The 26,137-nt window shown below is 53.2% G+C and overlaps 10 protein-coding genes across 10 annotated transcripts; 8 read left to right on the forward strand and 2 right to left on the reverse strand.

Annotated features, from left to right (window-relative positions):
- Positions 1 to 529: 529 nt before the first annotated feature.
- Positions 530 to 2,819, forward strand: POSPLADRAFT_1126987 (hypothetical protein; the record flags this gene model as incomplete). Its single annotated transcript, XM_024483574.1, has 4 exons — positions 530 to 682; positions 742 to 849; positions 909 to 2,104; positions 2,234 to 2,819. The coding sequence occupies 4 exons, from the start codon at positions 530 to 532 to the stop codon at positions 2,817 to 2,819; spliced, it is 2,043 nt and encodes a 680-aa protein (XP_024343921.1).
- A 244-nt stretch (positions 2,820 to 3,063) lies between these two features.
- On the forward strand, positions 3,064 to 4,189 carry POSPLADRAFT_1063942 (hypothetical protein; the record flags this gene model as incomplete). The annotated part of the gene is made up of 7 exons (XM_024481745.1): positions 3,064 to 3,088; positions 3,158 to 3,202; positions 3,254 to 3,279; positions 3,334 to 3,698; positions 3,754 to 3,856; positions 3,915 to 4,010; positions 4,078 to 4,189. The coding sequence occupies 7 exons, from the start codon at positions 3,064 to 3,066 to the stop codon at positions 4,144 to 4,146; spliced, it is 729 nt and encodes a 242-aa protein (XP_024343922.1). The 3' UTR covers positions 4,147 to 4,189.
- Positions 4,190 to 4,860: 671 nt separating this feature from the next.
- POSPLADRAFT_1042397 (hypothetical protein) lies at positions 4,861 to 6,777 on the forward strand (the record flags this gene model as incomplete). The annotated part of the gene is made up of 9 exons (XM_024478094.1): positions 4,861 to 4,915; positions 4,968 to 5,011; positions 5,172 to 5,284; positions 5,330 to 5,511; positions 5,568 to 5,655; positions 5,718 to 6,160; positions 6,220 to 6,245; positions 6,391 to 6,465; positions 6,520 to 6,777. The coding sequence occupies 9 exons, from the start codon at positions 4,861 to 4,863 to the stop codon at positions 6,775 to 6,777; spliced, it is 1,284 nt and encodes a 427-aa protein (XP_024343923.1).
- A 429-nt stretch (positions 6,778 to 7,206) lies between these two features.
- Positions 7,207 to 9,568, reverse strand: POSPLADRAFT_1037869 (hypothetical protein). The gene is made up of 12 exons (XM_024477284.1): positions 9,273 to 9,568; positions 9,128 to 9,213; positions 9,045 to 9,071; positions 8,941 to 8,982; positions 8,785 to 8,884; positions 8,575 to 8,728; positions 8,396 to 8,520; positions 8,244 to 8,337; positions 8,076 to 8,193; positions 7,998 to 8,023; positions 7,526 to 7,939; positions 7,207 to 7,467 (listed from the first exon to the last, which is right to left on the reverse strand). Exons 1-12 carry the CDS (start codon positions 9,512 to 9,514, stop codon positions 7,399 to 7,401), a joined length of 1,497 nt encoding a protein of 498 aa, XP_024343924.1. The 5' UTR covers positions 9,515 to 9,568; the 3' UTR covers positions 7,207 to 7,398.
- Positions 9,569 to 9,770: 202 nt separating this feature from the next.
- POSPLADRAFT_1042399 (hypothetical protein) lies at positions 9,771 to 11,120 on the forward strand (the record flags this gene model as incomplete). The annotated part of the gene is made up of 7 exons (XM_024478095.1): positions 9,771 to 9,991; positions 10,083 to 10,159; positions 10,232 to 10,456; positions 10,510 to 10,693; positions 10,825 to 10,876; positions 10,943 to 10,975; positions 11,043 to 11,120. 7 exons carry the CDS (start codon positions 9,771 to 9,773, stop codon positions 11,118 to 11,120), a joined length of 870 nt encoding a protein of 289 aa, XP_024343925.1.
- Positions 11,121 to 11,600: 480 nt separating this feature from the next.
- Positions 11,601 to 13,718, forward strand: POSPLADRAFT_1051287 (hypothetical protein; the record flags this gene model as incomplete). The annotated part of the gene is made up of 11 exons (XM_024480144.1): positions 11,601 to 11,681; positions 11,735 to 11,842; positions 11,902 to 12,024; positions 12,094 to 12,262; positions 12,325 to 12,408; positions 12,458 to 12,554; positions 12,647 to 12,773; positions 12,837 to 12,950; positions 13,016 to 13,190; positions 13,248 to 13,488; positions 13,541 to 13,718. The coding sequence occupies 11 exons, from the start codon at positions 11,601 to 11,603 to the stop codon at positions 13,716 to 13,718; spliced, it is 1,497 nt and encodes a 498-aa protein (XP_024343926.1).
- A 1,061-nt stretch (positions 13,719 to 14,779) lies between these two features.
- Positions 14,780 to 16,945, forward strand: POSPLADRAFT_1051288 (hypothetical protein; the record flags this gene model as incomplete). The annotated part of the gene is made up of 12 exons (XM_024480145.1): positions 14,780 to 14,860; positions 14,914 to 15,021; positions 15,080 to 15,202; positions 15,290 to 15,458; positions 15,521 to 15,604; positions 15,658 to 15,754; positions 15,859 to 15,985; positions 16,048 to 16,161; positions 16,222 to 16,396; positions 16,472 to 16,488; positions 16,534 to 16,712; positions 16,768 to 16,945. The coding sequence occupies 12 exons, from the start codon at positions 14,780 to 14,782 to the stop codon at positions 16,943 to 16,945; spliced, it is 1,452 nt and encodes a 483-aa protein (XP_024343927.1).
- A 531-nt stretch (positions 16,946 to 17,476) lies between these two features.
- POSPLADRAFT_1164419 (hypothetical protein) lies at positions 17,477 to 19,705 on the forward strand (the record flags this gene model as incomplete). Its single annotated transcript, XM_024487822.1, has 11 exons — positions 17,477 to 17,557; positions 17,611 to 17,718; positions 17,773 to 17,895; positions 17,965 to 18,133; positions 18,196 to 18,279; positions 18,331 to 18,427; positions 18,497 to 18,623; positions 18,695 to 18,808; positions 18,869 to 19,043; positions 19,127 to 19,367; positions 19,420 to 19,705. 11 exons carry the CDS (start codon positions 17,477 to 17,479, stop codon positions 19,595 to 19,597), a joined length of 1,497 nt encoding a protein of 498 aa, XP_024343928.1. The 3' UTR covers positions 19,598 to 19,705.
- Positions 19,706 to 20,276: 571 nt separating this feature from the next.
- POSPLADRAFT_1128810 (hypothetical protein) lies at positions 20,277 to 21,216 on the reverse strand (the record flags this gene model as incomplete). Its single annotated transcript, XM_024483775.1, has 4 exons — positions 20,277 to 20,516; positions 20,568 to 20,776; positions 20,828 to 21,044; positions 21,100 to 21,216. 4 exons carry the CDS (start codon positions 21,214 to 21,216, stop codon positions 20,277 to 20,279), a joined length of 783 nt encoding a protein of 260 aa, XP_024343929.1.
- A 789-nt stretch (positions 21,217 to 22,005) lies between these two features.
- On the forward strand, positions 22,006 to 25,847 carry POSPLADRAFT_1127754 (hypothetical protein; the record flags this gene model as incomplete). The annotated part of the gene is made up of 4 exons (XM_024483661.1): positions 22,006 to 23,729; positions 24,173 to 24,312; positions 24,646 to 25,608; positions 25,672 to 25,847. The coding sequence occupies 4 exons, from the start codon at positions 22,006 to 22,008 to the stop codon at positions 25,845 to 25,847; spliced, it is 3,003 nt and encodes a 1,000-aa protein (XP_024343930.1).
- Positions 25,848 to 26,137: the final 290 nt, after the last annotated feature.

Genomic DNA, 26,137 nt, shown 5'->3' on the forward strand with positions numbered 1-26,137 from the left:
TGCAGCTTCTAGGGTTTCTCGTAGACCGGCTACTGGAGAATGGAAGTGCGGTCAGGCGCTTGCGGCCACATAATCTTTCGGCGACATGGACGAATGCATGCAAACAGGCACCGTTGCCTCCCACCTCCTTCCGGGCAATGTCACCAAATGTGTGTGTTCTCCCTGCTTGTTGGAACAGGCCAACTTGGCAAAACACGATATACGCCCTTGTGGTGGTGTGGTTGAAGATTGTGGGTTCTGTGTAAAACCATGTGGCAGCACACACCATGGTACCGTATCACGAGTCTTGCGGTTTTGAGATGGATAGCAGTGTCCGGAATACTAGCAAAAACCTGCAGGTAGTACTACGTCTAGTACCTTGTAGTTGCAGCTGTACATGCATGTTGGCATCTTGCGATCAGGGACTCAGGTACATACGTCCATAAGTGGAAACTGTCGAGCCACTTTATTCCCAGGAGCGCGTCGAGGGTCGACGCGCTCTCGATCGCGTTATCCCAGCTTCACCCACCGCAACGCCGTGCTTCCCTCCATGTCTTCCAGTCTGAAGCCCATAGAGCCCAAGTCGGCACGGTGGGAACCGACATCTGATCCTAACGACATCATCGTTCCAGGACTTGACACCAATGCGCCAGTAAATGACCAGATCGAGCAGATTGAGCAGCTCATTACCATCAAATTGCAGGTCGTCCAATCTGCTGCGCGTTTTCGTCTCGCTATATGCTGATATCTTGCTACTAGTAGAATGTCGACGCGAATTTCTCGAAAATGCAGCATATCATGGCTAACAGAATTCTGCCGGCGGTGAAGCGGTACGCTGTCGCGACTGAGCCCGTGCGAGAGGCGGCAAGAGTATGTTGGACATCCCACTGTGCATACGTGTTGCGGCGCTGATGTTCTTACATCTGAAGTTCTGGACAACCTTCTTTGAACAAGCAGCCCAAATACGCGTACCAACCTATGAAGACTATAGTTCTCTGCAGGAGCAGCCAGAGCAGGAGACGAATCCGGAGACAGACACAGACACAGCGCAGGGAGACGCGTCTGAATCTGAATCTATGACTTCGGACACACAAAAGACTCCCACTCGGTCGCACCACACGTTCAATTCCGAAGGACCCTCATCTGATGTCTCCTTCCTACCTCAAGGGGCCGTCTCCTCTACGCCCGCTACAACGTCACGTCATCGCACAATGCAATCCAACGATAGTTTCGCGAGCCAGGGCTCAGATCCCACGCCATCATGGACAGTATCTCTCGAGTCGCCACTCGTTCGGCTAGATCGCGAGATTCAGGGATTAGCGCAGGAGGACGAGATCTCTCATCGCACTGCAAGATATGACGAGACACAAGAAGCTTCTCAACGGCAAATACCGCCGCCGATACCGGAGGAGCCTTCTACCGTACGACGCGCGCCGGACAACGGCAAAGGCAAAGGGCGGGAGACGCAAAATGACCCGCCCCCTTCCCGAGGTGCCGAGCCGCTCTTGCAGAATGTCCTTCTTCGTAATGCTAGCTTCGTCGACCGCACGATTACTAGTCCCCGGAAGCCTGCCGTGTCGCCATTGAAAGTCAAGCCAAGGACGCCGCATTTGAAGAGCATGAATCCATACCTTCCCCTGGGCGGCAAGCCTATAGACTGGAAAGGAGTCGTTGACCTCGCAGACCCGTCTGTCGCGACGCCAAGGAAGGGAAATATATCCTCGATGTTGGATCCCCGTGCGCGACCCACCTCGCAAGCGCAGTCTACAACTCCACGCTTTAACGCAGACGACTCTTTTGACATGGACTTCGGCATGTCCCCTCCAGTCACGATGGACTTTGCGCGTCTCCCGGCTTTGGGAAAAACTCCAAAGAAAGAAGCGGCCGAACGAATATTGAAGAACATCCTGGATGTTGAGAAGCAAGGTATATTCGCGGGGGCGCAAGGTGCAGGTCGGGGTGCCAAAGGTAGTGGAGCAGAGTCGACTGCGAGCTCGATGCCAACCCCGCCATCGCTCTCCAGGTATCATCCAAACCCACTTGGTTCTGAGACGAGTGGAAGCGTAGCGGATGCGAGCTTGGAGAGCATGATGCGCAGAGTGGGGCTTGCACTTCCAGGTTTCGCGTCCACTGGGGCAGGCAGATCATCTTCAAGTGTTCGTCCCTTGAACAGCAGTGCGCAGACAGCCGGTTTTGAGCGCGCCAGCAGTTCAATGCAGCCATCTTCCTCAAAGTCATCCGCGTCTTCTATCAGCATTCCGTCTGTACCACGTACAAGATCCCCAACCCGAACTCCACCTTCGCCTCCAACTCACGAAGATCTGCAGACGCCTGTGCAGCCGATATATGACATGCGACATCTGCAGGATGACGAACTGCAAGGTGATGTCCTCGAGATGGAGCAGGAAGACTCGCTTGATTCACTGGATTCGTTTGACGAGGTCAATGACACTGCTAATCCCTCCGCTGCTTTCCTCTTTGCCTCTCAGCGCGCCGCGGCATTCAACGATGACGATGACGACTCATTCGCCTCCGACGTCATCGACGACCTTCCAGAGGGAAGCAGTCTAGAGCCCGTCCATCCATTCGCACGCGGACTGGCTGCGGACTCTTTCGATGACGACGACTCATTCGACGATCAACAATACACACAGAATCCGGAAGAGGAAACAGTTTTTGGCGTCGCTCCCGCGCAGAGGCTACAAATACAGCAAGCACGAGAATCGGCAGGTCAGAACCTGAGAATGCTGGGGGCAGATTTGCTGCAAAATACTATTGGCATCAGCACGCAGGCAGGAAGAGTTGAGGAAACGCCCACCCCTTTCCTCAACGGGCGATAGTTTATTCATGCGATGGGACATGTTTCCGCGGTCGTTGTATAACCTATGTAGCTTCGAGTTGAGCTGTGCGGATTACCTGCAATTCATGTGCGTTAAGTACTAAGGTTTATAATTGAAGAGGTGCTACCAGCACTGAATGTAGGGTTAGGGTCACTGTCCAATCGCGACGCGCGTTCGGACAGAACGCGTAATACACCCTGCTTTAGACCGCCTATCCTGTATACACGCCCTCTTCCAGTCCACCATGTTCTTGACAAGATCAGAGTACGGTCGGTGAACTAACAGCCGCTAAGGGGAAGCATAGCGTGGGTGGCTGAAGCGTGTTTTCTCCTCACCAGATCGCGGTGTGAACACCTTCTCCCCGGAGGGTCGTTTGTTCCAAGGTGCGCGCATACTCCTGATTTATTGAATCGCACGATGGAACTATGCAACAGTCGAGTATGCCATTGAGGCCATCAAGGTAAGAGCTTATGTCCTGGGTAGCTCTGCGAGTCTGCTCAATACCTGCCCCCAGTTAGGGTCAACAACCGTAGGCGTCAAGACGCCGGAGGGCGTGGTCTTGGGAATTGAGAAGCGTGTACAATCACCGCTCCTTGAATCGTCCTCCATTGAGAAGATCATGGAAATTGATTTGCATCTCGGGTGTGCAATGTCGGGTCTCACCGCGGACGCGCGCACTATGATCGACCACGCACGCGTAACCTCCCAAAACCATGCATTCACGTTCGACGAGCGCATCAAGGTGGAGAGTGTAACACAAGCTGTTTGTGATCTTGCCTTGCGGTTCGGAGAGTCCGTGCATGACGAGGACGCCATGATGAGTCGACCATTCGGTGTCGCCCTGCTCATTGCGGGGATTGATGAGCTTGGGCCACAGCTGTGAGACCATTACTTCTCTATATGTCGTACTTGCCATATTGAATAGATTTCTCAGATTTCACACAGATCCCTCCGGGACGTTCGTGCGATATGAAGCGAAGGCCATTGGCTCGGGATCTGAAGCGGCACAGAGTGAACTCCAAGACAAGTGGCATAGTGTTCGTCATGATAGCGTTCATTCCAGGGGTGCTATGCTGACTGACTCGCTCCTGATAGCGAATGACGCTACAAGAAGCACAGGCACTCACGCTGCGGGTCCTCAAGCAGGTTATGGAAGAGAAGCTGGATCAACACAATGTACAACTTGCGCAGGTGCGGTAGATTCTTGTCCCCGTATCATCGTGGGGCATTGTGGTGTTGACTCCCTGAACCTTGTCAGGTCACGCCCGAGAAGGGTTTCGAGATTCTCGATGAAGTCAGGCTAAAAGCGATAATCGACGCTATGTAACAATACGGACTACGACTGCTTTGTTCTGCCTCGCGTTTTCATGATGAATTTCAGGTGCCCCCTAGCAATGCATTGTTGATCGACGTGTGCCACGACACCTTCGGACCTGGACCGCAGTTAGTCCACTCACGTCGTTATTATTGGAGATCCGACGGTAATAAGTGATACACGCTGGCGATATGATTCAAACTCTGCGTCAGAAGCCTGGGCCTCCGCCCCGGTTGCTCTCACGGAATTGCAGCCAGTTCTTTGCGTACTTGTGTCCCTCTGCAATCCTGCCGAGAAGGCGCGTGTATTAATTCATTGTCCTCTTTCCTAAAACTCTGATTTCTTCCCGAACGGGTAACGGCAGATTGAATGGTGGTCCGTCGCGTCCCCGTCGGATAGGACGAACGGATAATTGGATGACACATGACTCCTGGAAGCACTCAACTCCACTCACCTGGTTCGCAGCTGGGGAATGCTTTGCGCCACGGGGCCTTCATTTTCGCCTATAGCAGCATCGGTGGTAAGACTTACTTCGCTTCCACTCCCAGAGGATGCCGTTCACTGGTACCGATGACCGTCGAGTAAGCATTCATGGCTAGAAGACACCTTGGGTGGGGGTGAGGACTAAGCAACTGCACACGACCAACAGAAATATAAGAGAAGACGTCTGTGCAAATGTAAATGACCATTCAGGCTGGCCCCTTCCAAACCAGCTACTGAAGCAAAATGGCGGTTCCCACCAACCGCCGAGCTATATTGCTCGCTACATTCATTGCTTTTGGTGCGCGTTAACCGCTCCATATAGGAAGCATTAAGGTCTTACTTTCCTACAGGAGGTAATATCCTTCATCTTGTGTCGCTAGCCTCACGAAAGCCTGTAAGTGCATCGGTGGATTTGACTGATTATTGGCAACTGATCATTTTGCATCTTAGAACTCGGAATGAATTGGCAGGCTTCATTTTCGGATACGACATGGGCGTTATATCCGTGGGTACAGGGTCAAATGAATTTGTTCGCCTTCTAATGCCTGACACAGGGGTGCCTGATCATGCCCGACTTCGCAGCGAGATTTGGGCAGATAGGCTCCGATGGACAACCATACCTTTCTAGCTCTCGACAGTCCATTATAACCTCCCTCCTTGGGGTGGGGTGAGTGCAATGTTGACCTGATGACTGTGTCTGATCTTGCCACAGCACAATTGTTGGTGCAATTGCCCAGGCCTTCACTTCTGACAGATTTGGCCGACGAGGGTCAGTCATCATATGGTCTGCAGTTTTCACTGTGGGTGTCGCGATTCAGACGGCAACCGGGAGAGTACTTGCTCAGATCGTGTTTGGGCGATTCGTTGCTGGCCTGGGCGTCGGCGCGCTGTCAGGTGAGTCTGAAAAGCAGAGTGATGTTCGATGTTGTGCGCTGAGCTTTCTGCGACAGCCATCGTCCCATTATATAATGGCGAAACTGCACCGAAAGCACTGCGGGGCGCGCTGATCGTCCTTTATCAAGTCAACATTTTCAGCGGGTATGTATTAGCCTTACACGCGCATTGCATCGCAAATGTTACGTTAACACTGCGTCAACCAGGATCTTCATAAGTGACTGCATAGAACTAGGGACGCAGAGGCTCAAAGGCTCCCCTTCTTGGCGTATCCCGATCGGTCTCCAGATGCTATGGGGCCTCATTCTTCTTTCTGGCGTCTTCTTCCTCCCTGAGTCCCCGTGGGTCACCATTCATCACAACTTCAGTGGGGTCCTAGCACTGATACTGTGTTCTAGTCGGCATCTGTTGGGCATTGGGAAGGAGACAGAAGCACAAGCCGTCGTTGCCGAGCTGAACGGGGTGCCGCAAGACGACCCGCTTGTGCAGGACATCATTGAAGATCTAGCATTCGGTATCAAGGCGGAGAACGAGGGAGGAAAGGTCACTTGGCTAGAGTGCTTCTCGACTAGGAACCAGTTGTGGAAGAGAACCATTAATGGTATGATGTTGATGTTTATTCAGCAGCTCAATGGCCAGAACTTCTACTGTAAGTGCCTCGTTACACGACCAGTTCGTGGTACGATTGCTTATGCACCCGATACTTAGTTTACTACGGCGACACATTCTTCCAGGTAAGCTTTTTTCCCTGTCAAGCTCAGGCGTGTATAACACAGAGTTGCATTTGCACAGAGCGCCGGTACACAGTTAGTACTGATCTCTTCGCTTGTATACAACATTATTTACAGTGAAGCTAGGCTATCCCCGTATGTCATCCAGACAATTCTCGGAGCAGTATCTGTAGCAGGCGTGATACCCGCCCTCTATCTCATCGATGCCTGGGGTCGTAGAAGGGTATGTCCATAAATTGGCCTTTTCACATCCAATACTTACGCGTATGCCCTGTAGTCTCTCCTCATCGGAGCACTTGCTCAGGCTGCCTGCGCCATTATTGCAGCTCTGGTCGGACATCTCTTGCTAGCCCCCACTGGCACTCCGGCAAATTTATTGACTGCACGCAACCGCCAAGGCGGTGACGTTTTGATAGCGTTCGCTGTCATACATGTCTTCGCGTTTAGCTTGTTCTGGGGTGCCACGCCATGGCGAGTCTTCTGCGTATTCACAAGCGAAATAGAACTGACCGGTCCACATAAAGGGTTTATGTAGGAGAAAGTTTCCCCCTGCGAGTGAGACCGAAGTCCATCGCCCTGGGCAGTGCAACGAGTGAGTTGCTCAAAGTTGATTACTTCCAGTATCTTCTGACAACGGCGCGCAGACTGGGTTTGGAACTTCCTCCTCAGCTTCTTCTCTCCCCGCATTTCCGCTAAAATCGGTCCTCTGATCCTCTTGATTTTCTTCGGCATGCTACTCTTCGGTTTCGTCTACGTTTATCTCTTCATACCAGAGACGGCCGGTCTCAGCTTAGAGGAGGTGAGTAATAGTAGCCAGCTTCCTTCGCACTCGCTGACCGAGATGTGCACAGGTCGATGAGTTGTATCGGTCTGGAGTGAAGCCATGGAATTCACTCAGTTGGAAGCCTGCAGAGAAGCACCTCCATGACAAGGCTGACCCCAGCGAAGTCGTAGAAGTACGAGAGAAGAAGGACGACGAGAGCACTTGATTTATTCATACTTATGATGTACAACAATGTAGCAGTACGTTTGATGCGGACTAACCCATGATGAGATTAGCGCGAGATCGGGCTTGGGACAAGTCTGATATATGCGGACGACCCAAACATGAATCGCCATGCAATGCATGGATAGCTTAGCATCATGTACGGTTAGATCACAATTCTTGGTGCGCCAGCCATCTTGATACCATAGCCTGTGATTCTGCGGGTTTATCATGAGGAACGTAAACATCGTCAATATGTCAGTTCAGTTAGCCGGGGGGAGAAAAGTTCGGCACTTATCATATGCCCTGCGCCGCGCACGGTTACGAATCTCAGTAGCCCGGCTGATTTCGTCTCACCAGCCTTCTTCCCGTCGACATGCCAGTCATGCCATTCTGCGACAGCGTATGCAGCCTTGCCAGTCCAGTCAAGGTTGTCGACCCATAGCTTGTTAGCTACCCAGTTGCACTGCCAGTCGTACGTCCCTGCGTAGATCAGCACACGTATGCTGCGCTCGAGGAGCGCCGCGACATGATGCTGTGAAGGAACGCGCCGCATGTCCGAGTGAGAGTGGAAGCCGAGCCCGACGTCGTGGCTGCACACAGTGAAGTTGAACAATGGATCAACGCCGAGCAGCTGGCGGATGTCAGGCCGGTCGAGGTATTCCTTTATAAGCGTGTTCTTCTTTGAGCACATTACGTTCTCCTCGCACGTCTAGGAAAAGAATTCTTTAGTAAATGCTAGGCTGCATATACTACAAGAAAGCACAAACCGTTGAGATGTCATATACATTTCGACCTGATGTAGATCATAGTGAGCCAAGTTAGGGACATTCATGAACTTCACTCACCGCTTTCCCAATACGCTGTGCTCAGCTCGGCATCACAGAAACTGAATGCTGCGTCACAATTCATCATATCGAGCTGCTCCACGCAGTTCCGCTTGATTGCATCCTGGCATCGAGGGAGCTGGATAGCCATGAGGAAGCATGACAGGGATCGAAGTACAGGTAACACACCGCTATTTTCATGCGCACACAAGTGCTGATTTTCTGGAAAGGAACTTCAAGAGCAGCAGTGCCGCATTCAACTTCATAGCGGCCCGGATAAAGCCTGTATCCGGTATCTATCAGTACATGATTGCGAGATGAGTTTTGAATGTAAAGCTTACGTTGATATGTCGGTGATTCCATTTCCAATAATCACACTCGTCAAGTTCGCCGGTCTCCTTCCTTGTGCCACAGCAAGCTCGTTCTGATCCACGATGTAACTAGCAAATGCCGGCAGATAGCGCCCCTGATGGTAGTGAGAACACTGTAAAATAATACCACAGTAGGGTATTGCACATACAGCATAGGATTCGCCGGAGAGATGGAGCCGACGTCCGACAAACTCGGGGAACGTGTCGAAGAAAAGCGAAATGAAAGCATGTACATTCTTCGCAGCGCCTTCGGTGGTTTCAACCGTCTCTTCGTAGTCAGCGTAAGAGAAGCCCACTCCCACTCTGTGGGATATCCCTGCTTAGCCCCTGATGTAATACTTATTTCAAGAAATGCATACGGCTGGTCCAGAAAGAAGACATTCGCCTCGGTGTTCCAAGAATATGGGTTCCAGACCGTTCCGTTTGATGAAATTTCCTCTAGGTCGAGGCTACATGGTCCTGATAGTTGTCCGCTGTGTTAGTTTGTGTTCAAAGGTAGTAGTCATGAACACTACCTAGTTCCATGAGCAAACCGCTGGCAGACGAACATCCAGGACCTTCACAAGATCGTTGCAATGAACAGTTGCTCTCCCACATTCGTGTCAAAGGGGAAGCCCACCTCCGTTAATCCACATCATCACGTCATCTGGCGATTTCAGCTGAAATGGGATGTCATCCAGAGCTGCGGTACGGCATCGATACCTTTGGTAGGATCTCTTCGACTCTCGAAGAAGTAGAAGAACATGTGCTTTGCGCCGTAATCAACGTCTAGATACCCAGTGTATGCGCTGATATGATCGGAATAACCTCGAGACTTTCGCCTTTCGTATGCGACAGTTGGACTCACTTTACAGTCGGATCACAGAATGCGCTCTTTTTGATTCTCATTCGATGGCCGGGGAAGCTCGGGTGCATCAACAAGCTATATGCGTCCGCATTCACCGCGGACAGGTTGGCTGCCGTGGCGAGATTAGCACCAGGGATGATGGGAGATGCATCCGCCCCGGTACTGGCAAGGGTGAAGACGTGCTGGTTGTGTCCGAGGACACCACCCGTCAGGAGGGACCAGATAGGTGCAGTCCACAGCATAATAGATGTGTGAGCTCGCCGGAGGCCACAACCGGCTGTGGGAGATGTCTATGCAGCGTCCACTGCTGCATGGTTCACACGAATATAGCATGTCATGTTTGAATTTGAGGCTCGGCCATCAATCAGCGGCGACTATAGTGACGTCCGTGCCTGGTGGCTGCAATGACGGGGAACTCCGTTCACTGCTACGCGTTACGACTGACCATCGTAAGGCTTACTTGCTTACCTGCTTCAAAGCAACGACGGGATCTCTACGATGTCTGATCTCTCTTCTGACGACTTGCGTGCAATTCTCTCGTTCACCACTTCATTGGCACGGTCTGCTGGTGAAATCATCTTGCAAGGCTCTCAGGCAATCCTCGCTGCCGGGAATGTCAACGAGAAGAAGAATTCGGTCGATCTTGTTACAGAGTACGATGTGAAAGTGGAGGAGTTAGTGAAGAAAGAATTGAGCAGCAAGTATCCGTCGTTCCAGTTGTGAGTAGGTTCTTGCTCGCAACGATCGATAAGAGTGTTACATGGATAGCGGGTCACATTAGTAGGAACAGGCTAACCGACAGCTGGGCAGTATCGGAGAAGAGTCGTATGCAGCAGGATCGAGGGCGCCGCTGACAGACGAGCCTACGTTCTGCGTCGACCCCATCGGTGTGTCTCCTTCAGGAAATGATAACATTCACTCGTATACTCACCATTAGTCGTGATGGCTCTCTACCGCAGACGGAACGACTAATTTCGTCCATGGATTTCCTCATGTCTGTATCTCCCTTGGTTTGATCTACAAGAAGTCTCCCGTACTCGGCGTCATCTACAACCCGTTCCTTGAGCAGCTTTACACTGCTGTCAAGGGCGACGGTGCGTACCTCCAACAAGGAAGCCGCTCACCCGTGAAGCTACCCATTGCAACTCCGCGCCCACTACCATCGCTTTCGCAAGCCCTCATCGGTACGCCATCTCGTTTGATTCACCAGTGATTCTCGATACATGATCTGTAACAGGTATTGAGTGGGGATCGGACCGTTCACAGGATCTTGTCCGAGCCAAGGGCGACTCTTACAAGAGACTCGCGGGTAACCCGAAGGAAGGTGTTGAGGGAGGGCGCATGGCGCACTCTTTGCGCTCTCTCGGTAGCGCTGCCCTCAACTTCGCGCTGGTTGCTCAGGGCGGCATGGATATATATTGGTTAGTCACCCATGAAACGTTGTCTGGACTTCGTATTAACATGCAGTATTGGCGAATACAGGGAGATTGGCTGCTGGTACGCATACCCTGTAACCTTGCATGTATCATAAGATGGGCTCAGCATTCCGCAGGCCTTGGGATGTGTGTGCAGGCTCAATCATCGCACAAGAAGCCGGTTGTCTCGTCGCGGGATCGCATACGGCACCGCTCGACAATGTTGTCTCTGAGGAGGTCTTGACGGGCAGAAAGTATATTGTCATCCGAGCCATTGGTGATAGCGCGGTAAGTCTATTTGGCAGCTATTCTTGCTCAATTGCATGATCGTTGATCTTGCGGCACGCTATGACAGTCCGAGAAAGGAAGTGATTCTCAAAGACGGCTCATCAAGGACTTCTACGATACCGTAGAGGATGTTCAACCGGCATGAGCGGAATCGAAGAAGCTTATAAATATAGACTAATGTTGTAAGTAGAATGCTGCAACGTACAATTATTTGACGGCCGAAGCGATCTGCCCGCGGTAATCGGCGGTACGGGTCAGCGTACATGATTCACCATCAGCGCAGTCCCGTCGACCCACCAGTCAATACTGCAAAAACCGCAGAGCGTTACCGGAACCTCCCCATTTATCACACATTCCTTGCGGGCAGCCGACAGTCGGATCTGCGACTGGCGCGCACATAGAAGCTAAACAGCTCAACGTTGCACAACACCCACAGGCTCTATAGATCACACCGTGTGAATGACAACGCTTTCGATACGCCGCGACGTCAGCTTTGGTTACGCGCCACGGCCATATCGGCCATATTGCGTAAAGATCCTTGACATTATGTCCCGCTATAAATCAGCGATAAACAAGTGTTGCCTGTACGGATCCCGTCAGGCGTGTTGCACGGTAACTGCACAATATGGAAGACAGGGTACAGTATGTCTACGCTCTTTTGGGCCTCTTGGCTTCGTTTTACTTCATCTATTGGAAAGCTGACCCGGTCGGTCCTAAAAATAATTATCACCTGCACCGTGCGCTCACTTTGTGATCTAGTTGCGACACATCCCCGCGATCGGCCCGTCTGCGCCAATCCTGTCCTACCTAGGTGCATACAAGTACTATCACAATGCTCAGGAGGTCCTCCTAGAGGGCTATAACAAGGTTGGGGATGGCTCCGCTTGTAGTTAATGGTCAGAACTCACGTCATTGGGCTGTTAAAGTACAAGGTCTTCAGAGTCTCTATGCTTGACCGGTGGGTGGTCGTTGTGAGCGGCGCCGATATGAACGAGGAACTCCGGAAAGTTCCTGACACGCACGTCTCATTCGTAGAAGCTGTGGACGATGTAAGTGAATTCCCATGCATATTTACGCGCGCAACCCTGTCTACGTTCCTTTCTAACGCGGTATAACAGTTCACTTACATGAAATATACTGTTGCGCCCGATGTTATCGAGCATCCACTCCACATACCCGTGGTTCGCGGACAGCTCACCCGCAATCTGGGTTTGATCTTTCCCGACGTTGTGGACGAGATGGAAGTTGCCTTCCCGGAGGTCATGCCAATGCCAACCCAGGATGACGGTAAGTGTCACGGTGGGCGAATACGTTCCTTGCGCTTGGAACACTCATCCCGTGTTCGCCAGAATGGGCAGCCTTTCCGGTCCGTGACACTATGGCAGCCATCGTTTCCCGGATCAGCAACCGTGTTTTCGTCGGCCTTCCGTTATGTAAGAACCCTACCGATGTTGCTGGTTCATTCTCACATATCATGCCTAGGCCGTGACCCAAAGTTCCTGGACACTCTCGTCGAATATGCACTCTCTGTCGCGAAGGCGAGGGATATCCTGAGCGTTGTGCCGGGTTTGCTGAAGGGGTGAGTGATCTGCCTTGTGCATCATTGTTCAATCGGCCGTCCCCACCGGTTAATAATGAGATGCTAACTATTGTGTATCATGTTTACCATAGCATTGCGGGAAACCTCCTGCCCTGGTCTAAGCGTGCCATCCGGCATGCCACAGCTTATGTCGAGCCAATGATACAAGAGCGCCTTCAGAACATGCAGAACGTCGGCGACGATGATGCAAAGAAGCCGGTGCGTTCGGTTTCGCGTTACTAACTTGGCTTTCTGATCCATCCGTTCTTGTGTCGCTTATAGTACGACTATCTCACGTGGCTTATTGAAGAGACGCAGAAGGCAAAACAGGACCCCAGCCTTGTGATCCAGTTGATCCTACTCTCAAATTTCGCTGCAATTCACACGTCAAGCAACGTGAGTAGATTATTAATTGAGACTACACTGATGAGCGATGTCTCATGTTGGGCATTGCGGTGCAGAGTATCACACACTCGCTCTTTAATCTTGCTGCGCATACCGAATATATGCAGCCGCTCCGCGAAGAGGTCGAAGCTGTGATTCAGGAACATGGCTGGACGAAAAACGCCATCGACAAGATGTGGAAACTGGACAGCTTCATGAGAGAGTCGCAGCGCCTGGGTGGTATCGCCGGCAGTGCGTGCACACCCCGTTCGTTGCCTTCACGTCCGTCGCTTACGTTTTATCCACAAGTTTCCGTGATGCGCAAGGTTGTGCAGGACATCACCTTGTCCGATGGCACATATCTACCCAGAGGAACTATGATTGTCGCCGCGTCTTTAGGCACTCATACCGACGAGAAGTACTACAAGAACGCTGAGGCGTTCGAGCCCTTCAGGTTTTCTGAGATGCGCATGGAGGGCGATGCAGTCCGCAAGCAGTACGTGAATACTTCCAAAGAGTTCATTCCATTCGGTCATGGCAAGCATGCCTGGTAAGTGGTGGTTGTTTGCTTAAGTATTGTCTCCCTGATGCCTCTCCGACAGCCCTGGCCGCTTCTTCGCCGTTAACGAGCTCAAGGCAATGATGGCGTATATCGTTCTACATTATGACGTGAAGCTCGAGGAGGGTGTTTCCCGGCCGGAGAACGTGTGGGTCTGGCACGATGTCGCTCCAGCTGACACGAAGGTGCTCTTCCGCAAACGCCAATCGAAGGTGGAGTGAGGCCGTATTCGGATGAAGTCGTCTCTCGATATCCTCGATATCATCTTGCTACCTGTATCCTCCAATACGTTGTCTGCAGTTATTCCGTCTTTCAGGTAGGTACCAATTGTTCGCGCCAGCAGCCCGTGTGTCTTAGTTTGATAAGCTCAGAAATTCACAAAACTTAGTGACTTTGACCATCCACCTTGTTACTTGGTTTAAAGACGTATGGGACAAATTAGCAATAAGCATTCAACGCTGACGGTCTCATTATCATCTAGCGCGGTTCTATCGATCAGTGGGAAACGACTCGGCGATTCGACAGGTCACAGCACTGTCGATATTACCTAGACGGGGCAACGGCATCCAAAATGTCCGACCATTGATTCTTCATACTGATGTGAAAGTAAAAGCTGTGCCATGGCATTGTAGCATACCGTGTGAACGGTCTCGCTTCGGGTGTTGAGGGAGGTCGCATGGCGCACGCCTATTCGGTAGCGCTGCCCTCAACTTCGGGATGGTTGCCCAGGGCGGCATGGATGTCTATTGGTTAGTCATTAAACGTTGTCTGTACCTCGTGTTCATTTGCCGTATTTGCGAATATAGGGAGATTGGCTCAATTATCGCACAAGAAGCCAGTTGCCTTGTCGTGGGATCACACACGGCACCGCTCGACAATGTTGTGTCTGAAGAGGTCTTGACGGGTATGAAGTACATTGTCATCCGAGCCATTGGTTAAGGCGCCTGAGCGCGGCTCCGCCAACCCATTCGAACCTGCAAAAACTACGTAACCTATACGTTTGCAGACCCTGGGACACGGGCGGCCGACGGTCGATTTTTCAGCTGGCATGCATAAGAAGCTATACAGCTTAACGCCATAGAACTTCTTCCACAGGCTATAGATCACGCCGTGTGAAATGCATCACTTTTGGTACGCCGCAACGTCAGCTCTGGTTACGCGCCATGGGCGTATCGGCCATAATGCGTAAAGATCCTTGACGTTATGTCTCGCTATAAATTTGCGACAATTACACGTTGGCTGGACAGATCCCGCCAGACGTGGTTGACGGTACCTGTGCAGGATGGAAGACAAGGCGCAGTATATCTACGCTTTCTTGGGCATCGTGACTACGCTCTACTTCATTTATTGGAAGGCTGACCCGGTCAGGCTTGACAACAATCCTTGTCCGTACTGTATACTCACCTTGTGATCTAGTTGTACCCTATCCCAGCAATCGGCCCATCCGCCCCCGTCTTGTCCTATCTAGGCGCATATAGATACTATCGTGATGCCCGGAAGGTTCTCCAAGAGGGTTATGCCAAGGTCAGACATGGTATTGCTGCACTCAACGGTCGGAGCTCACGTCGTTGGGCTCTTGCAGTACAAGGTCTTCCGAGTCTCCATGCTCGACCGATGGGTGGTTGTCGTGAGCGGTGCCGATATGAATGAAGAGCTTCGCAAAGTGCCTGATACGCACGTCTCTTTCGCACAAGCTGCAGATGAAGTGAGTCCAATGTCATTCGTTGTCATGCTTTTCTTCCTATATGCCTTGGCTCGGCTCACGATGTGTGTATGGTATGCGATGTCACAGTTCCTTTACATGAAGCACACCGTTGCGCCTGATGTCACCACGCATCCCATCCACACGCCTGTGATCCGTGGCCCGCTCACCCGTAACTTAAACTCGCTGTTCCCCGACATCGTGGACGAGATGAAGGCCGCCTTCCCAGATGTTATGCCTTCGCCCACCAAGGATGGCGGTAAGTGTCATGGCGGGCGAACGCATTACTTACGGGTGGCATACTCACCTTGTCTTGGCCAGAATGGGTAGAGATTCCAGTACGTGACACCATGGCACGCATCGTTTCTCGGGTAAGCAATCGTGTTTTTGTCGGCCTTCCGCTATGTAAGATTATTGCAGGCTGTAATGTTGTTGCATTCTCACATATCTCCCTCTAGGCCGTAACCCAGACTACCTGGACACGGTTGTCGAGTTCGCACTCTCTGTCGCAAAGGCCAGAGACTTCCTGAGCATTGTTCCGGGTGTGGTGAAGGAGTGAGTAAGCTGCCCTGAATCCCCTTTATCTGTCGCTCTTCCGTTGATCTGTCCCGCTATTTAACAATATCAAGCTGACTGTTGTCTGCCTTTTGAACCTGTAGCATCGTAGGGAACGTCCTACCCTGGTCTAAGCGTGCAATCCGCCATGCCGCCATATATATTCAACCAATGGTCCAAGAACGGCTGCGGAAGTTACGGAGCGCTCATGGCGAGCACGCAGATGAGTCGGTGAGTTCAGGTTTGCGTTCGTACTCAGCTTTCTGATCGATCTGATCGTGTGCCGCTCATAGCACGACTATCTGATGTGGCTTATCGAGGAGACAGAGAAGGCGAAACTGAATCCCGACCTTGTAGTTCAAGGAATTCTGGTCTCAAACTTCGCTGCCATTCACACGTCAAGCAACGTGAGTAGAGCGCTGCTTGTAGCCGAGGGAGGGAGTCTCACGCTGGGAATTGCAACCCAGAGCATCACACACTCGCTCTTCAACCTTGCTGCGTATAAACAATACGTGCAGCCGCTTCGCGAAGAGGTCGAAGCTGCCATCAAGGAACATGGTTGGACGAAAGACGCCATCGAGAAAATGTGGAAGTTAGATAGCTTCATGAGAGAATCGCAGCGCCTAAGCGGTATCTCCGGCAGTATGTGCACATCTTACTCTCTTCACTGGCGATCATCGACCAGATATGCTGCCGCTAACATCTTGTCCTCCCTAGTCTCCGTGATGCGCAAGGTTCTGTAGGACATCACCTTGTCCGATGGAACATATCTACCCAAGGGGACTCTTGTTGTCGCTGCATCCTTCGCCACTCATACTGACGAGAAGTACTACGAGAACTCCGAGATATTCCAGCCTTTCAGATTTTCTGAAATGCGCATGGAGGGCGATGCAATCCGCAAGCAGTACGTGAATACTTCCAGAGAGTTCATCACCTTCGGTCACGGTAAGCATGCCTGGTGAGTGATCGTTGCTTTGCCCAATCATTGTTTCGCTGTCTGAACTCTCCGACAGCCCTGGCCGTTTCTTCGCCGTCAACGAGCTCAAGGCAATGATGGCATACATCATTCTACATTATGACGTGAAGCTCGAAGAAGGTATTTCCAGGCCGGAAAATGTGTGGGTTTGGCATGATGTCGCCCCGGCAAGCACGAAAGTTCTCTTCCGCAAACGCCAATCGAAGGTGGAGTGAGGTCGTGTATTCGGATGAAGTCATCTCTCGACGTCCTCGGTATCATCTTATTACGTGTGTCTTCCAATGATTGGTGCATCTATTTCATCTTTCGGGTGGGCACAAGCTGCTTAGTAAGCTCTGGAATTCAAACAACATTGCGACTTTCGTCCATCTGCACCTCGCTACTCTGTTCAAAGACGCACGGGCCTCATTAGCGATAAGCATTCAATATTCAACACTAGCGATCTCACTGTCGCCTAGCGCGGTTCCGCCGATCAGTGGGAAACAGCCCGGTGACTCGACAATGTTGAGATGGCCGAGACGGGAGAACGGCATTTAGATTGTCCACCCGTCGATTCTTCATACGGATGCAAAAGTAGAAGCTGTGCCGTGGGGTTGTAGCGTACCGTGTGAACGGTCTCGCTTCGCGAAGTTAAAACGTCAGCTCTGGTTACTCACAGGTGCCGGGCGGGCCATTCAGCGTAAACACATTTGCGTTTCCTTCTCCAGATAAAGAGCCACGATGTTTCTAGTCTCACCCCATACGAGATGGAGGATAAGGCGCAGTACGTATTTGCTCTGTTGGGGATATTGGCTACCCTGTACTTCGTACGTTGGAGTACTGATCCAGTAAGCGTCGCGCAAACATATTTCCGTTGTCTGCTCATCTCATCGTGATCTAGTTGCGACACATCCCTGCGATTGGCCCATCTGCACCTATCGTCTCCTACCTGAGCGCATATAGGTACTGTCGCAATGCTCAATCAATTCTGCAGGAGGGCTATCACAAGGTTGGACAATATTTAGCTGAGAGCACATCTACTTACGCCTGTGAACCTTTATAGTACAAGGTCTTCCGTGTCTCCCTTGTGGACCGATGGGTGGTGGTTGTGAGCGGCGCGGACATGAACGAGGAGCTCCGCAAAGTACCTGACACTCACGTCTCCTTTCAAGAAGCTGCAGATGATGTATGTGGCCGTCAACGGCTCTTTGTGTTTATCCCTTCGCGGACGCTAACATGATGTCTCGCATCACAGCTCATTCAGTTGAAATATACAATTGCTCCGGATGTTAACGAACATCCGATTCATACGCCTGTAATTCGTGGACCGCTCACACGTAACCTGGGCGCATTGTTCCCTGACGTCGTGGATGAGATCAACGTCGCCTTCCCAGAGCTCATGCCACCGGCTGCTAAACGTGGTGGTATGTGGCATTGCGGGCAATTATAACTATGTTCTGATGCTGATATATTCGCATTGGGATAGACTGGGTTGCCGTGTCGGTGCGCGATACCATGGGGCGCATTGTTTCCCGCGCAAGCAATCGTATATTCGTGGGCCTACCATTGTGTAAGAAGAGTCCTGCTTTTGTCATTGCGCTGCCCTCACAACGCACGAAAGGCCGCAATCCAGACTACCTGAAGACCGTCGTGGAATTCGCATTCTCTGTAGCCAAGAGTAGGACCATCATAAATGCCGCACCGGCTGTCTTCCGACCGTAAGTAGCCGCACAGAATTTTCCATGCAATGATGCTACAGCGTGAAGCTAACGATGGTGCTCTCGCAGCATTGTGGGACACTTCCTGCCTTGGGCTAAGCGTGCGGTTCGGAATGCCGGAGTGCATGTGAAGCCATTGATTCGCCTGCGCGTCTCCAAAATGCAGGATGCCGGTGACGATCAGACAGACAAGTCGGTACGTTCATCTCCGCGTTCTCAGCGTGCTTGCCGAGTGTTCTGATACAGGCATTCATGCGTCAATTATAGTGCGACTATCTCATGTGGCTTATTGAAGAGGCCCAGAAGACCAAGCAGAACTTGGATATCGTTGTTCAAGGCATCCTGGTCTCTAACTTCGCTGCCATCCACACGTCGAGCAACGTGAGTGGGCTGGCAATCATTCCTTGCTGACGGGATGATGTTCCTCACGAGGCTATCTAGAGCATCACGCATTCGCTCCTCAATCTTGCCGCATACCCCCAACACGTGCAGCCACTCCGTGAAGAGATCGAAGGCATCATCAAGGAATACGGTTGGACCAAGGAAGCTATCGGCAAAATGTGGAAGCTAGACAGCTTCATGAGGGAGTCGCAGCGCCTGAGTGGTATCTCTGGCAGTACGTACACACGTTCCCAGCTAGATCACCACCGCCGATCAGAGCTGTGCCGTGACCCCATCACTGACCTTCGTCCCTGACAGTTTCCGTGATGCGCAAGGTCCTGCAAGATATCACGTTGTCTGATGGCACGTATCTGCCAAAAGGAACCCTCGTCGTTGCTGCGGCCTTTGCGACTCACACCGACGAGAGGTACTATGAGAACCCCGAGGTGTTTGAGCCGTTCAGATTCTACGACATGCGCACCGAGAACGACGCGCTCCGCAAACAATACGTGAACACCTCCAGAGAGTTCATCACCTTTGGTCACGGCAAGCACGCTTGGTGGGTTATCTTCTCTACTGGTCATTCATGGTCTGATCAGCGTGTCCGACAGTCCCGGCCGCTTCTTCGCTGTCAACGAGCTCAAGGCGATGATGGCATACATCATTCTACACTATGACGTGAAGCTCGAGGAGGGCGTCTCCAGGCCGGAGAACGTGTGGATCTGGCACAATATTTCACCGGCGAGTACAAAGGTGCTTTTCCGCGAACGCCAGTCGAAGGTACAGTGAGGTCATGCTCTGTACCTGGCGCAGTGTTTGTGATGTAGTTCTATCTTACCCTCATGCTTGAATATACCATTGTGCTCGTCGTTCCTAGACACAGGGCACCGGTGCCAGAAGCACGCGTGCGCCCGAGCATCTCTGAACACTACATAGCTTGACAAGCTTGTTGGAAAGGGTTTGGTGTGTAAACCTGACGGGGACTTCATCTGTGGTCGTAACCGTCGTCTCTTATTACGACCAAGCAGACTGCAGTGCGTCGAAAGTCGATTCGGGGACTCCTTATCACTTCGCCATCTTCAGATATCGCGGACGGCCAGCGTTGAGTACACGTGCAGGCCGGGATCCTGTATACCTCGGTCAAGTCAATCGGGTCACAAGATGGTGGCATACAATTTCTAATCGCAAGGTCACACTGGCATTCATGCCTTATGTTCTCTGACCATGGGTGCATTGTTCCCGCCGCCTTGATAGGCGGTTGTGAAAACTGGAAGAACTCCCCGGACATCCGGGGAGTTTTTGAGTGCTCTATAACCCCCGGGGAGTTCGGAGCTCCCTAGTACCCGTCAACTTTGAGTATCGCAATTTAGCCACACTCTGCCCTAAGGCTTACTCCCAACGAAGCAGAAATGGTATAGGGACAAAATCACAAAAGGTATCGAGCGAGCAAGAAACCGCACATGCCCACTTAGATCTTCCTTTCCGTCAGGAAGGTCTTGGCGCCAATGATACCGCCCATTGCGACAGCAGTCCAACCCAAGCCCGTGGTCCAACGGCCGGCTCCAAGGACACCCCGCTGTCCAACCATGATACCAAGAACGTCGTACAGAAGGATGGAGCCGAAGAACGGCGTGGAGACTGCAGTTGCAAGAGGGAAAAGGCCGTAGGTCAGCCCTGCAACAAGTGCAGATGGGGGTGCACGGTAACCCTGCGGACGTGTGAGATTGATGTTTATGTGGATCGACGAGACTGGACTGACCATTACGACACCGCCGTTGTCAATGAAGTCCAGCACACCGATCCCGGCGAACGTCTTCGCGACCATATGGGTAAGTAGCATGAGGCTGCTACTGGTAGACGTGAGAGGCGGGAGACGCGCCACGGCAAACAACTGCATGAGGGTGTTGATCGTAACGAGCACCTGCGAACCAGTGAATTCGCCACGCAGCCAGAATAGGAGCCATCCGGCTAAAGATGAAGTGTTAGGCCGTTGAACTTCTGACGGCAAACATTACATACCAATGCAGAGGTTTCCGAGCGCATATATGGGCACATATGACACAGCAGTCTGTACCTCGTCTGCAGTCACATTTGTATCTTCCGAGGACGCCCCAATCTGCTGATATCCGGACTGGTCGAGCTTGAAGAGTTTGCGAATCCAGGCCACCTGGAGCACTACCTGCCCGGAGAAGAAGGCAGCGATGAACCATGGGTTAGGGGAGAACGCATAGTGGTTCTGTAAAACCGAAAGCATTCAGTTATGTGCGATATTTCTAAGGAAAATGACAAACCGCATCCGCTACGTCCTTCATGTTGGGAGACGTGAGCATGCCGTAGCTCTGCACGCCAAAATTGACGACGAAGGAGCCAAGGGCGAGGTAGCGGGTATGGGACGCCTGGTTACCCATGTTTAAACTGTAATGGTCGAAGAGCAGGTGTATGACAGGTGCAGGAGAGTGGTAATAGAAAGCAAAAGCAAAGTGGGGGAAATGGTGAGGCGTCCAGCTTTATATATGCGCGATGAAAGGCGGCTGCCAAAGGAGAGGTGACAGCTGATGTCATACTGTCAGCCAGACGACCTTTGGATCGTCTGAAGTAGAAGCCCGACCTCCCGGTCTGGACACAAGCAGAGAGTCAACCGTTACTGACAATGTGGCAGTCAGACAATATATTCGTGTAAGGATACATCAATGATGTCTTCTCACTACCAATGGTTCTTTCTCCGAGGCGCGACGGTTCAGGGATGCGAGCCTGAGGCGGCATCCATCCTGACGCCATAGACTCCAGTTCTTCCTGCCCGCGCGGATATTCTGCGCCCAGAGCATCAGTCAAATGCCTATCCGGCGGATCCTCTTTTGAGACGTATAAGACACTGGCACAAATGGCAAGGAGACGGTCAAGGAAGAGACAGTTGCAAACATAGATGCACAATCGTAATATTGAAGCAGAACGTTAGCTTCTAGCAGCGAAAAAGTACAACGCGTCGACCAGGGTGTAGCGCCAACTGAGCGGCGAGCGCGTCGGTCAGTTTCCACGTATGGAAATGAGGGAATACCGTTCCACTCACTTCGTTGCAGCCGCGGCCAGTCTTATTCTATACCTTCTCATCTTGACAGACGGGTCGTGCAATTGCACGCATACATGGACTAAGCTGGCTCAGGCAAGACTCGACCCACTACGCACCAAATACCCACACAATGGCTGATATACTACACTCGACAATTATTACGAACGGGCACAGGCTGTCTGATTTACCTTCCCTGGCAGAAATACTAGCCTCCTCCCCACATGCGCCTGCTGCTACTTGGTCGTCGCCTGACACGACTAGCTATCTCGACGAACTCACCTCCCTGCCTCTCTCCGAGCTCGAGTCTCAGCCAACCGAGCTTTCCTCATCCTCTGCACAGCTAACAAATGCGCTCACCACCCTTTGCCACACCTCCTACCCGACCTTCCTCTCCATACATGCGACGACCTCCACCCTCTCATCCTCCCTTTCCTCGCTCTCCTCCTCACTCGACGCGCTCGTCTCCTCCCTCCCCGCGCTCGAGTCCTCCGCCGCTTCCTTCGCGGTCGACGCGCGCGCGATCCAGAAGGACCGCCGCAAAGCCGCGCTCGTCCTCGAGCACCACGACAAGCTCTACGACGCGCTGTCGCTCCCCGTGCTTCTCGACTCGTGCGTGCGCAACCACAGCTACGCCGAGGCGCTCCTCCTCGCGCAGCACGCCGCCGGCCTCGCCGCGCGCTTCCCCGCCGACCCGCTCGTGCAGTCTGTCAAGGCCGAGTGCGATGCGCGCGTGCAGGCGATGCTCGCGCAGCTCCTCCGCATGCTCAGCGAGCAGGCCAAGCTCCCCGCGCTCTTCCGCGCCGTTGGCTTCCTGCGCAAGATGGCGGTGCTCGATGAGCCCGAGCTCGCGCTCGCGTTCCTGACCGGCCGTGGCGTGTACCTGGACGGCCTGTTCAAGACGATCGAGAGCGAGAGGAAGGGCGTGCAGGGGGACGCGGAGCACGAGCGGGAGGCGTACGCGCGGTATCTGAAGCGGTATGTTGATCTCTGGCGGGAGGGCGTGTACGATGTCATCACCCAGTACACCTCTATATTTCTCGACCGCGCGCCCTCGACGTCTGCAGCCGCGCATCCACAGCTGCACGCGCTGCTCGCGACCTTCACGAATCTGCACCTGCAGACGCTGCTCGCGCTCCTGCAGGAGATGCTTCCGCTTATCCCAGACCCTTCCCTGCTCACCTCGTTGCTCACGCAGCTCACATACTGCGCCAACTCATTCGCGCGTGTGGGACTAGACTTCAAGGGGCTGCTCGCCCCGATCTTTGTCGACGCAGTACAAAAGGGCGTCGAGCGTGAATTCAACGAGGCCGCCGAGGCACTGTGCGACAAAATCAGAATGGGCACTGACGGGAGGAGGTCTGCTTCCTCCATCTCTGGCAAGAAACCCTCGCAGTATCTGGTCGCACCCTCCTCCCTACCCTCGCCGCCCCTACCGACAGCGGCGCAGCTCCGCGCGCTCTCATCCGGACCGCCCAACGTCCCGCCGCCGCTCCTCGTGTCCTATCCGCCGCTTGCCGTCTATCTGAACGCGATTCTCACCGCGCTGAACGGTCTGCGCCTGCTTGCGCCTGTGGAGCTTCTCAGCGCCCTCCTGCGCGCCCTCGACGCGTCGCTCGCGAAGGGTCTGGGCGCGCTGCTGGCATTGGCGCAGGAACGGCCATGGGCAGACGCGTTGTCGCGGCTGAGCGCGGAAGAGGCGGAGGCGGAGGAGGGCGTGGTGGGGGCTGCGGCAACGGTGTACGCCCGGGTACTCGTGCCGTTCGTTAGGAGAGCGCTCGTGGAGGGTGTGTATGGCGTGTCGATAGGCGAGGCGAACACGCCTCTGGGGAAGGACTTGAAGGATGTATTAGACAAGTGGGATGGCGCAGGGACTGAGGATGATGTAAGTCGGGATAGAGAAATCATAAGTGCCTGAATGGCAGACGCAGGATTCGTTCGTTCAACGGCCGTTCGTTATCTTGATACTCTCATTCACTCATACTAACGAACCTGAAACAGAGCTACCGACAGGGCTCACGACGTACCATGCTGGTGAACTCGCACTGATATTCCTTATGCTCCCACAGGGCAGACCGTGTTATTTGATCACAATCGCTGGTATTCGTCGCGTCACTAAAGGTACATTCACGATAACAATATAAGGAGCGTAGGTCGTTAAGCAACTAAAACACGTCAACAATAGGTTGGAACGGTGATCGCGTGTCATCGCAGCGCAGCCGCGAGAGTGGTCGTAAAAGGTTGTCTTGTCATGCTAGGGGTCTTCGGGTGGTCGCAGCTTATAGCACAGTCACACCTAGCACCACAGCGATGCCGGACAGCATCGCTGCGGAGAAGGCGAGGCGGTTGCTCAGGGCACCGCTGGTCTTGCCGGACGCAGAGGGCGAAGGCACGGCAGAACGAGCCGCGCTAGAAGAGCTGGAAATGAGCGCTGTGCGAGGTGCGCAGGTTGCTTCGTTACTCACATTGCATTCGCACTTGCCACAGCACCGGCGCCGACCGGGCCGCCGTAGCCACCAGAGCTGCTAAGGGGATCAGCGCTTGGGGCGCTCTGTGATGCGGCTTGTGCTGTAAGGTCATCAGCATCGATCCTCCTAAAAGAGCCTGTGTACGCACTAGCAGCGGGAAGCAATGTGCTCAAGGACGCCATGATGGCAGTGATGTCACCGTCAGCGTTCTGCAGGTCCGCGAACAGCTGGCTCAGGGACGCGCCGCTGGCTGTACTGGATGTGAATACTCGGTTTCCGTCACAAAGGCGTGAAATACTCACAAGGTGCGCTCGGCGCGGCGGTAACCGATGGCATAGAACCAGCCATCGTGGAGTTGCCACTGCCGGCCGCCGTCGCATTGGCTGACGGGTCAGAAGCGGACGATGCACCAGGGAAACCAGAGGACGAGTTGCCAAAGGAGCTGGAGTTGTCAATCGAGCCGCCAGTCGCGTTCGCGCTCGGCGGGAAAGAGCCATCCGTCGAGGTCGCGTTCGGGCCGGCTGCGCTAGCTACGCCAGTCTTGCAGGCTCCTGTGGTTCCGTTTCCTGACGCTCCGCCGATGGGGAAACCGGTGCTGTTCCCGCCGGAGAAGGGGCCCGAGGGTACTGTCGAGTTCCCTCCTCCAGGGAATCCCGAGAAGGATGCCGCCGAGCTATCAGCAGTCGTTGTCGGGATCGCTGTCGAGTTGTCAGATGAGCCATCACTCGAGGTGGCGGTCGGAATGCTGAGCGTCGAGTTGTCCGGCGAGCCGCCCGCCGTCGTGGGAATGGCGGTCGAATTGCCCGATGAGCCGTCCGTCGCGGTCGCGGTGGGGAACGCCGCAGAGCTGAATGAACCGTCAGTCGCCGTAGGAACGGCTGTTGAGTTGTCGCTCGAAGAGCCACCCGTGGAGAAAGCAGTGGAGTTGCCACTGGCATCAGTGGGAATGGCGGTCGCATTGGCACTAGGGTCGGTGCCGGTAGGGAACGCTGACGCTGTGGCGTTTGCACCCGTCGGGAAGGGCGAAGACGCTTCGTCCGTGCCGGTCGGGAACGCAGATGCAGTTGCATTGGCACCGGAAGCCGGGTCCGTTGCAGTTGCATTTGTCGACGGGTCTGACGGGATCGCCGTAGAGTTGGAACCACCTACGGGCGCTCCGGTCGGGGAAGCCAACCCAGCCTGCGTTGCGCTAGCACTTGCAGCTGATGCAGCCGCCTGGGTGATCTCGGACAACATCGAGGAAGCAGGTGTGACCACTGTTACATGTGGTAAGTACAGCCTCGATGGAAGTTCTGGTGTGAGACTTACGACTCGGAGGTAATGCGGACAAGATCTCCTCTACGAGGGTATCCACGCCGTCAATCCCACCGAGGTTCGAGACGATATCGCCCAGAACGGCTACAGTGACTGCTCAGTTTGGTCCATAAATTTTGATCACTGCGTTGACTTACAATCCTGCCGCCTCATTGGTACCGTCGGAGAACGACCGACAACGTACCGATTGTAGTCCTGAGTGCGAGTTGCGACACCCCTCTTCATTCCAGCGTTCTCTGACAATTAGAAGTCTCAGCATCTGGCCTCGTCGATTAAGTTTATCTCTAGCACTCACCATGTGCAAAGTCAAGCTGCCTCTTGTAGACCAACGCGAAGGCGCTGTTCATGCAGGCAAAGAACAAGATAACCGTAACAAAGACGTTGGCAAACATGATCACCGAATAAACAAATTGACGTGGAAAGAAATCGTGAAGAGTGAAGCGACGAACAAAAGCAACCAGACCAGGGTGGTACGCACAGCGT

Source organism: Postia placenta, assembly GCF_002117355.1.
Source record: "Postia placenta MAD-698-R-SB12 unplaced genomic scaffold POSPLAscaffold_1, whole genome shotgun sequence".
NCBI lineage: Eukaryota > Fungi > Basidiomycota > Agaricomycetes > Polyporales > Adustoporiaceae > Rhodonia > Rhodonia placenta.

What these genes read in the sequence shown, in the direction of transcription:
- POSPLADRAFT_1037869 (XM_024477284.1), bottom strand. Translation starts at nt 9,514, where the DNA reads ATGCTGTGGACTGCACCTATCTGGTCCCTCCTGACGGGTGGTGTCCTC. An exon ending in GATGATGTGGATTAACGGAG is followed by an intron (nt 8,983 to 9,044) that starts GTGGGCTTCCCC and finishes GATCTTGTGAAG; the next exon opens with GTCCTGGATGTTCGTCTGCC. An exon ending in GTCTTCTTTCTGGACCAGCC is followed by an intron (nt 8,729 to 8,784) that starts GTATGCATTTCT and finishes GATATCCCACAG; the next exon opens with AGTGGGAGTGGGCTTCTCTT.